The sequence below is a fragment of the Tympanuchus pallidicinctus genome, unplaced genomic scaffold (genome assembly GCF_026119805.1).
Source record: "Tympanuchus pallidicinctus isolate F22 unplaced genomic scaffold, pur_lepc_1.0 scaffold14, whole genome shotgun sequence".
Classification (NCBI taxonomy): Eukaryota; Metazoa; Chordata; class Aves; order Galliformes; family Phasianidae; genus Tympanuchus; species Tympanuchus pallidicinctus.
The window spans coordinates 8,660,263-8,670,462 of NW_026294659.1; the positions used below are offsets into that span (position 1 = coordinate 8,660,263).

At 41.8% G+C, this 10,200-nt stretch overlaps 1 protein-coding gene across 2 annotated transcripts; it reads right to left on the bottom strand.

Moving 5' to 3' along the window:
- Nucleotides 1–1,913: 1,913 nt before the first annotated feature.
- Nucleotides 1,914–8,849, bottom strand: DYNLT3 (dynein light chain Tctex-type 3). Of its 2 annotated transcripts, none has more exons than XM_052674123.1 (5): nt 8,717–8,849; nt 8,163–8,204; nt 6,241–6,364; nt 4,842–4,919; nt 1,914–4,082 (listed from the first exon to the last, which is right to left on the bottom strand). In XM_052674123.1, exons 1-5 carry the CDS (start codon nt 8,744–8,746, stop codon nt 4,006–4,008), a joined length of 351 nt encoding a protein of 116 aa, XP_052530083.1. In that variant the 5' UTR covers nt 8,747–8,849; the 3' UTR covers nt 1,914–4,005. The 2 variants fall into 2 exon arrangements, with proteins under 2 accessions (XP_052530083.1, XP_052530084.1); XM_052674124.1 differs by lacking the exon at nt 8,717–8,849 and adding an exon at nt 8,272–8,543.
- Nucleotides 8,850–10,200: the final 1,351 nt, after the last annotated feature.

Here is a 10,200-nt window from a genome sequence, read left to right on the forward strand (position 1 = left end):
CTCAGACTGTGGAAGAGCAGTTGCACAAAAGCTTGTATCTGCCCCTCATAGTGCCATCTTGTTCCCTTTCAAAAACTTTAAATGTAACAAACATGCTGACACAGTACGCTTGCCATCTTTAAAGACAAAGGCCCTACAAACAGGCGAGCTAAAAGCTCCAGTTATTCAGTAGTGACTCAGACTCATCAGAGCAGCAAAACATCCCTCCGTGGCATCAGACTGCAGCCTTCCCTCCGTTACGTGGCAAAGAAAAACCGCGCCCCCTGCGTGGCAAAGCACGCTGCTCCCTCTCCCGGCGCAGGCCATAAGGCAGAGCACCTCCACTGCAGCCAGGTTTGTTGCTGCAGTCAAAGAATATTGCATCCAAGCTCATTCACCTAGGGAAAACTGCCTGTGGCCCGGAAATGCCTTGTGAGACACAGGCAGAGCCTACTGGCTCGGGATATTCTGATGTGGGATTTGATCTGCTCTGCACTTACTGACAGCATGATTATAAAAATCCTCCTTGGAATTAAATGTAAGCAAACTGACTAGGTCAGCCTGTACAGGAGCCAGCAAGGTGCATCCCCATAATCGGTTAAGAACTGCTCATTATAGGATTTGCTGCACTCCTCTCTGAAGGATCTGCAGTCTGTATTAAAGCAAAGAATCTTAGAATGGCCTGGGTTGAAAAGGACCTTAAAGATCACCTAGTTTCAATCCCCCCTGCTATGTGCAGGGTCGCCAACCAGCAGACCAGGCTGCCCAGAGCCACATCCAGCCTGGCCTTGAATGCCTCCAGGGATGGGGCATCCACAGCCTCCTTGGGCAACCTATTACAGTGCGTCACCACCCTCTGTGTGGAAAACATCCTCCTAATATCTAACCTAAACCTCCCCTGTCTCAGCTTAAAACCATTCCCCCTTGTCCTATCACTATCCATTCTCATAAACAGTCACACCCCCTTCTGTTTATATGCTGCCTAGTATTGGAAGTCCACAGTGAGGCCTCCCTTTTTTCCCTGTACAGCAGCTACAGAACTAATGCATACAGGTTAGTGATAACGTTCTGTCTTTTATGGTGTGTTTAAATTGTCAGCCAAATTAAAATAAACAGCTAGCTACAAACTGAGAATTCAACAGCTTCTACATAGCACTTTAGATTGCATGAATATAAACTGACCATAGAAGGATCTGCACTAGTTTCCTTGAGCAAGTATAAAGAGAAAAGAGGCATCACAACTTTCCTTTCACACAATTCTGATAACAAAACTCTTACATGCTTTTTTGTAGCAGAGGAGTAACAGGTGTCTTTTGTCATGAAGTCATACATAGGACCATGTAACTCCATATATCAGGCTATAATTTGATGCACATTTTGTCCCACTACTAAGACCTATATTGTTAATAACAACTTACTCCCACGATTGCAATAGTTAAGGAAAATATCATATTGATAGAAAGCACTATTGAAATGTATTCCCATATTCTGCAGTCCAGAGTTTCATACTTGAAAAAAAAAAAAAATTACTTGGGAAATGAAGCAGTGTTGGCCAGAATTCATTTTGAGAGATGTATTAAACACAAGTAGTTGTTGGTACCCACATGGGGATGGGCAGTTGAAAGATGGAAAAGAAATCAAATTTGGTAGGATATGATGAAAAATGCAAATACTTTTCCCAGACTTTTGTAATAATCTTCCTGGAGCAATGAAAACTGTCTTATTGAATCGCCATGACAAACAGAACTGAGCTGACAAAATATATGGGAAACGGTCGACATCTGGGAATTAGCCTTTGATGTGTCTTGTCTTTAATATGCTGGCACAACTTGGAATAAATTTCCCATGTTCTCACTATTGTATGCAAGTGAAGGGAAGTAGAGAAATACTGCTCTCAATCGCCGTTTGCATAGATCAAACACACAAGGCAGAGATACAGCTAAGGCAAATCTTTAGTTTTTGATTCTGGTAGAAAGAAAAATGAAGCGGTCTTACAATTAAGCAGCATTTTCCAGGTTTCTTTTGCAGTGGAACTTTCACCAAGCCTTGTTAAACTGATAGCCCTGCTCAGTGCATCTTGTTTTCAAGTAAAGCAGAAACACTAAATAAGTTACAAATAGCTGTATGGAATACTTCTGACCACAGCACCTGAACGCCCATTAAATAGGGATAACAGCCACCACGACTTTTACATCTCACACTACAACAACCCCATCCTTCCAGTCACTGCTCCACTTACCTTTTCCACTTTGTGCAATTCTGAAAATCAGTGAAACTCTGCATTTTCTTTAGTTTCACAAGTCAGCTCTTAAGTGGCAGCACTGCATTCAGAAAGTGCTGTCCTAACCCATATGAGGTTGAACTGCTATATATCTGAAGGTCAGTACAATATACATATACATCTTCACACTATACTTGCCTTTAAGGCAAAGGTAACATTACAGTGCTTAATTTTACTTGCACTCAGGTCAAAGCAGAACTCTATTCGTTTGCAAAGCAAGAGCTTTTCCACAGCACTGTGAATTACACATTCCATTGGTACGTAGTCTCAGAGCAGCTATATGACTACACAATTTAAGCAATGACACGATTCTTAGCTTACTCTTTGTACAGATTACTTGCTATATGTCCTACTAGTCAGCTACCAGAAAACCAAACAAAACTGCATAACAGTGCTTTAATACTTATCTGTTAGAACTGCAGGACAGCCTTACAGTAGCTGTTAGGTAGTTACTAATCTCTTCCAAAGACATGCAGTAATGAAGAAAAAGCTCTATCCTTAAGCAGCATCTGATAGAACAATTAACGCAGCTGCCACTTAGTGGCAGCAGTCATTCAGGCATTTTTGGTATTGATACATCTTTATCACATACATTGTGCATTAATAAACAAAAATGTAGGCCCCAATCTAGCAAATACTTGTGCAAATGCTTTTCTTCCATGTGGAATAATTCAAGTTAAGACTCATCAGATGAGCAAATTTAAGAACTTGCATAAATCTTGATAGGGTGGGAATTCTTAGTGCTCAAAATATATTTTAATAGGATTATGATTAAATTCTAGATTTAGAGAATATAGGAAATACTTCTATATATATGTTGCTTTAAGATAAATGGTTTCAAAGGTAACAAGAGCCTCTAGAAATGCGTGTGCCTTCTCTCTGAACAACAAAGTCCCACTTGGAGAAATGAGGGCCAACTCTTATTGCCCTCGCTCCTGGTTAGTCCTGCATTGCAGGAGGACTCAATAAAGTGCATGTCACAGATTATGAAGTCATGGAATAAAATCGAATGCAAGTACCTTTGAATGCTTTAGGAAGGGCAAATTATGAATTCAATGCTAATGTCTGATTTCTTCAATTGACAACAGATATAATATTCTCCATTCTGAAGAAAAATCAGTATTCTTGTTAGGCCTAAGTACATTGCACCTTTGCCCTAGTGAAGTCAGCCTCTGCCTCACAGAGGAAAGCTTGTATGAATCCAATCTCAATGCAGAAGTTCAAGCCTGACTGAAGAGTGAAGTTCACGCAATTTCAAAGGCACCAGCATTCAATAAGAAGTCAGTTATATTTAATCAAACATGAAGCACTTGATACTGTTTACAGTATGTGCACTCTGCATCCATAATTTGTTCCCAAAGGCACAAGAATCCTGAGAGGTCTTGCTTGCCCTTTCACCTTTCTCTTTGATTAGATATGTTCCTCTTGAATATAGTGTCTTTGATATTAGCTTTGATGTAAATTCTATTGATCTTTGTGGCATCTTCTCATTAACATACTTCTGAATATTTCAATTCTGAAAACTTGCTTTCTCTCATTCTTCTTTTGCTCAATTTCAAATAGTTAATCTATGAGAACTGGCTTAGACTGTATGCCCTCCCTAGAGAACTCCTGTCTGCTATACCACCTCTTAAAGAAAAAAAAATATATATATATACATATACAACTAATTGAAATATTTAACCATGTGTTTGGAACATTTTTTTTATAGGCTGCGGTGTTGCTTATATTTATCTTCTAGTCAGCTACAGGATAATAGCAACAGCAAACACGTTGACAATGCAGTTCATTGTTCGGTTCTCCCATCTCACTGTGCAGGTCCCTAGAAGAGATCATTATAATTTGTTACAAAACATAAAAATACAATTTCAGCCCCTTTATTACATTCATTTTATCTCAACGTAAACTATGTTCAGTTAGGAGCAATAACACAGTTGTGATTTGAAGTAGTTACTATTATTGTCATGCTGGCTCTAGTTAGACTAAATTCCTCAAAACATTTGTACTAATTTGGACATTGTTTACTACCTAAATACCAGGAAGAGATAAGAATCTCTTTTTAAAAGCTGGATTATTATACCCTGAACTTCAGAACTAACTTAGATGTTAGAAAGCACATGAAAAGCCTATATATCACCTGACTTGAGAGTTCGGTGGTTGAAAAACATGTTGTAGTCATACTGCTCCTATTTTTACCAAACTGTTCTCCTTCACAGCATCACTGTCTCTTTACAGCAGACAGACTGATATGCTTAGGACAATGCACTCACTTTTACTGAAAACAATGTTTTATTGCCTCTCCGATTGATCAATGGTTACCCAAGAGGGTTCATTTTTTTTCACATTTGTTCAAATAAGAAGACATTTCTACATTTGCTTTGCAGCACCTTCAAAGCAGTCATTCCTAATGCAGACACAGATTCTGTGGTCAACAAAACACTTTTCCTGGGATTGTAAACAAGGGTTTAATTCTGGAACCTACTGCTTCTATGATCACTCTTCCAACACTTCAACCAAACTGTTACAATTGAGCAACAGGTACCATTTCTTCAGCTACAGTATTTAATCTGAGGAAGCCTACCATCAGTTGTAGTGTCCCAGAAGCACGAGCTTGCTGTGTGGAGACCAGCTCCGCTTCTCTGCATCACTGCACAGGTTACTGAAAGATACAGTCATAAAACCACGGCTTTCATTATTGAAGAGGTGAATCGTTCACATTTTCTGAACTCCAACTCACATTATTTTTTCATATGGCTGTCAGGAGGCATTCAACTAAGCCAACACCTACTTTGACATTCCATCACTCCCAGTATTTTCCTCAAGAGCTCGGTATTTGATTCATGATTATCTTTAGTCATGTAAAGACAATGGCTTTAACAAAATGCTTGCTAATAGGATTGTCCTTTCTATCTTTTAAACTACTTACATACAGCTTTTGTCAGGTGCACCACAGAACTGGGTTTCAAGTGCTGTCCTCACCATACAGCAGAAGTCACACTGGATAAGAACTGCTTCCCAAAGGTAGCGTTGGCTGCTCCCTGAACGTGGCAACAGGGCATTTCTAAACTGATTTGTAACTATTGTAAAAATGTTCAGTTTGAATTGAAGACTTTAAAAACAGACCAAGGTGCTAACATTTGCTTTGGTTCTTTTGTGAAGCGTTGATATAATAGCATTTTAAACATGCACTTTTCTCCATTTCTCTTCCATAGATATGCACAGAAAAATAACAGGACATGAAGTAGCTTAGAGGACTGAAAATCTTGTAAAAGTCTTTACTTCTAAAAAGCATAATTCTAATAAAATGCTTTTATTAAAAATAAATAAATAAATAAAGTATCTGTGTAGCAGAAATGCTAAGTCATGGCCTGAACCAGTGATTGAGCACCTGGTGGAAAGGCAGGACCAACCCAGGGGAGCTCAGGTGCATGCAATGTACCTGAGTAACTGGAGTGCAGCCAGGATCCACCCCTTCCCAGACCTCATTTAAGGGTTGGCAGTGGCAGTGAGGATATCTTGTTTGAGATCTTTGCCATCTGAGGCCTCCCAGGGGTAAGCAGCTTCTTTCCTGTTTCTCTGTCCATGGCTACTATGTTAGAGCTTATCCCCACTTGCTACAGCCTAGGACTTTGCTACTATGATATCACTGCTGTGCTTTCCTTTATGTTAAAGCATTACAACCTATTTACTGAACTGATGCCAAAACATTGATATGATTGCTTTAGGATTGCTTAAAAGTCAGGGAAGTCTGTGTAACGTGGCACCTTCTGTGCTGCTGACAGCATGCTTAGCCCAAGTAAATGTTCCATAGCTTTACCACAAGTACTATTAAACATCTCTGTAACAGAAGAGTTCAAGTATTTGCTCTGCTTTGCTTACAGTTTAACAATTTTTCTATTGAGCATAGCACTGCACTGAAACAAACTTTTCAGCAATTACTCACTGTGACTGTAAAAAGGTAGATAGGTACTCCTACTCACCAATGTACTTATATGTTTTCCCCAGTTTTACCAAATGTGTCAGCGACTGTTCCACTATAGCTGCAGTCCACTGGTTGACTTTGTTGTGGTTGTAATCTGCTTTGCCTAGAACACTTTCTATGCACTAAAACAGAGTGGGAGAGGGGAAAAAAAAGTAACAGTAAATAGAGGAAGCTTCAAAATGTAAAGGTTCAAAATGTGCTGTATAATCTAAGAACTGTATCTGGCAACTGGCTTCCTTTGAATTACTTCAGCTCAACAGGTATCAATAGCTGAATGGGAAGTAAAATGAGCTTTCTTTGGAAATACCTTTTAGTATGTATTTACCCCACTACTGCATGGAGAAAAATGAGGCTCTGAGTGAAAATTTGGTATAGGAATTATTAGCCATATGCTTTAAGTGCCAAGTGAAACCACAGGATCTATTTACCAGTGGAAATACTAAAGCCCCCCCCATCCCCTCCACCTTATTCTCAATGACTGTCTTCTCCAGCTTGGCTTTCACGTGCTGCTGCAGTGGAAACTGTACTACTCTGATCTGGTCATCCCTTCACAGTTTCTGAGCAATGCTCCAAGATCTTCAGATAGCTGGAGTCACTACAGCAGAACACAAATCCCAGCTTAAATGATGAGGCAGATGTGAAAGCAACAGATGCTTAAGTGTTGCATCCCACAGCACTAAAATTCCTGAAAAACTGCATATCCTCCCACAGCTTTGGATTGACTAATCCTTGGTTAAACTTAATGACTGAACAACAGAAAGCCTCCTCTCCAACTGTAATTATTAAATTGCATTCTCTGTTCCTATTGAAATTCAGCATTATGTACTCGTGAAAACTGTATTATTACAGTGTAAAGAAATGTACATTTGTAATAGGCAAGTAAAACAAAGCTATGTTCTCTGAGTCAGTAACTCAGACTTCATGCACATACCTCCCACTAACATACCATGAGAGAGATTGGTGTTCCAGATCCTATAAAACCCAATTAGTTCTGATCCCATTGTATAAACCTAGACAGTGACTCGATGGAAACAAATGCAAAACAGGACAACAGCACTCAGTGGTGCTACTGGGATTCTGGTCTTTTTCAGAGATTTATTCAATACCAGAACTGCTTGGATCTAGTTAAGCTTTAGGTCAGCGGCAGAAAGGCTTGGCTTTGCTCCCAGCCTCAGATGTAAAAATAAAGAGAATCTCTGATACTGTATCTGGCCTCCCAAGACAGGGCCAGTTATGTAAGGGTTGAACTGTTGTTCACCTGACAGCTGAGGGCTTGCTGCTGTGACCTGGAGCAGCTCAAGAAGCACTATCCTGTCATGGGAGGGCAGGACCTGCACAGGCCCTCTAGGTGATGTACCCTTATAAAAACAGTATTTCCTTGTAAAAGGTGACAACATCAATATGCTGTGTTCTCTTCGTTAACCATGTCATCAGGCATTTTAGACTGGCAGGCTACTCATTTTCAGCTTGCTCTTTTTGTGCAAAAATTACTATATTTTTAAATGTTGACAGAAGAACAAGCTCATATGGCCCAACCTCCAGCCAAAGCTACATCTCCAAATGTGATATCAAGGCTGCTCAAGACTTTGTCCAGGCTGCCTGCTCCAGTGATTGCCTACTCTCTAGCTGGATAAAGGGAAAAAAATAAAACAATGATTTTCCTATGCAACCTGTGACCATCCTCCCTCAACATTCCAACAAGCAAATTCTATCCCTCCCTGTCACCTCCCCCAGACAGCTGAAGACAAGAACTGAAGCTTAAAGTAGTTTCAAATGAAGGTCTGCTTTCATTTGATTTAAATAGTGGTTCATATTTTGTATAAGCTCAAATCTCTCAGGGATGGTTAATTAAAGTCTCTCTTTTCACTATACTGCAAGACAAAGTGTTTCTCTGAAGCATGAGCTGTAACTAACACCTACCTCCTTAACTATGTTGTGGGCCTCATCAGCATTGAAGATCATCTGTAATAAATAAACATCAGTTATTTTCTGGCACAGCCGAGAAACTTTCCCTGCAGTTCTAACATACCCTATCTTCTACGCATTCTGATTCCTCAGAATTCAGCCTGGCTTCTAGAGAAAACCTGGCACATCCACCTGTGCCATCTGCTTCTCTACACCCGTCGATTCCAAACAGATGGGCAAGGGCACAAATCTCAAGGACAGTGACGTCTCTGCGAGTTTCCAATAGAAACGGGCGGCTACAGATCCGAACGCGGAGAGCAAGGGGGAAAAGGCCGCTCGGTTCCTTTCAGTAAGCAGCCGCCGTCTCCCAGCATAGCACGGCTACGACGGCGGCTGCCGGGCGCCGCCACCGCCCGCTCAGCCCCCAAACGCGTCGCTCCGTTTCGAGATTCCGGGACACCGCAGAGCCCCGGCCGCGCCCCGCCCGCTGCTGGCCCGGCACCGCGCTCACGGCCGGACGGCGCCGGCGGATCCCTACAGCGAGGCGGGGCCGGGCGGAGAGCCCCTACCTCGTCGTTGTGGGGGTGAAAGTCCTCCATGGCCACGACGCGGGTGGCGGCGGTTCCGGCAGCGGCGGCTCCTCCGAGTCCTGCGCGGCTCCGCCTCCGCGGGGCGGTGCTGCGGGACGGGAGACACCAGCAAGGGGAGGCGGCTGAAGGCGGGCCGGGCTGTGTGTGCTGTGCGTGGGAGCGCGCCGGGAGCCTGGGGGGCTGTCCTGCAGGGAACGGTGGCGCTTTCTTCCCTGCTGTTCGTGTGAATTGCCTGACGTACGGCTGCCGTTAGATTTTAATCGCGGTGACTTGCTTTTAATTCCACTTTATTACAAAGAAATGGCTTGTGTTTTATTTGGTGCGCTGTACGAATAGGTGTAGGTGGGTATGATCTCGCTCACGGTGATGTTGCCTGGGAAACAGGAAGGACACCTAGTGGAACAGTGCAGAACTTGAACGTGATTTTTTTTTCCTTAATATTTTACCTGTGTTTTCCTTGGTTTGGATTATTGGTTTCTTTTTATAGTATTACCGCTGTGGTACAATTCTCCTGATATTTCTAAACCAGAACAATGACGACAATCATAGAATCATGGAATCACAGAATGGTTTGGGTTGGAAGAGACCTCAGAGCCCACACCACCCCAATGCCTGCCGTGGGCAGGGCTGCCCCCCACCAGCTCAGGCTGCCCAGGGCCCCATCCAACCTGGCCTTGAGCCTCCAGGGATGGGGCACCACAGCTTCTCTGGGCAGCTGTGCCAGCGCCTCGCTGCCCTCTGAAAAATTTCCCTGTAACATCTAATCTAAATCTCCCCTCCTTCAGATCTAAAATGTTCCCCTTTGTCCTATCTGTCTTCCCATGTAAGAAGCTGACTATATTAGGTACAGGAACAAGGCTGCCTCTGATCAGTTTTAGTGGCACATATTTATACAGACGCATGCTTACCGTGCAGAAGTGTCTGTTGATTGGTACTAATTGTAAGCTAACTGGAAAAACTCTAGAAGAATAAAAGTACAGGGAAGCAAAGCAAAGCTGTTCTGTGTCATCTCTGAAAATAGGTTTAATGTGTAATATTTGCAAATGGATGTAGTAGGATGAGAAAAGTGAGCATGAAGACTTCAGTTTCTTTAAAAGCAAATCATTATGAACAAGCTCAAATGGATACAGTCATAGGAAAAACACATTAAAAAAAACCCCTCAGTATAAAGTATTCTTTGTCCTGACCTGTGCAGTGTATTCCTGGGCTTTCACACTTTGAAACTATTATAAGTAAAACAAAATATCCTTTTTATGTATTATAGTTCAAAGCTAGGGATAAAATTTCATGTCTATTTTTAAAGAAATAAAAGCTACTGGAAGCATGCATTGTATTTGCACTGGCAACTGAGGCATAAAGCTAACAGTGCTAAAAAGAACTTAGCCTTGGATCTTGTTCATCTTCTATTTTCTGAGATCTTGCAGCTTCGCCTCTTCAGGATGCAATTATCAAATAAAAATAGT

What these genes read in the sequence shown, in the direction of transcription:
- DYNLT3 (XM_052674123.1), bottom strand. Translation starts at nt 8,746, where the DNA reads ATGGAGGACTTTCACCCCCACAACGACGAG. An exon ending in CCCACAACATAGTTAAGGAG is followed by an intron (nt 6,365 to 8,162) that starts GTAGGTGTTAGT and finishes ACTCTGTTTTAG; the next exon opens with TGCATAGAAAGTGTTCTAGG. An exon ending in GAAAACATATAAGTACATTG is followed by an intron (nt 4,920 to 6,240) that starts GTGAGTAGGAGT and finishes TGTATCTTTCAG; the next exon opens with TAACCTGTGCAGTGATGCAG.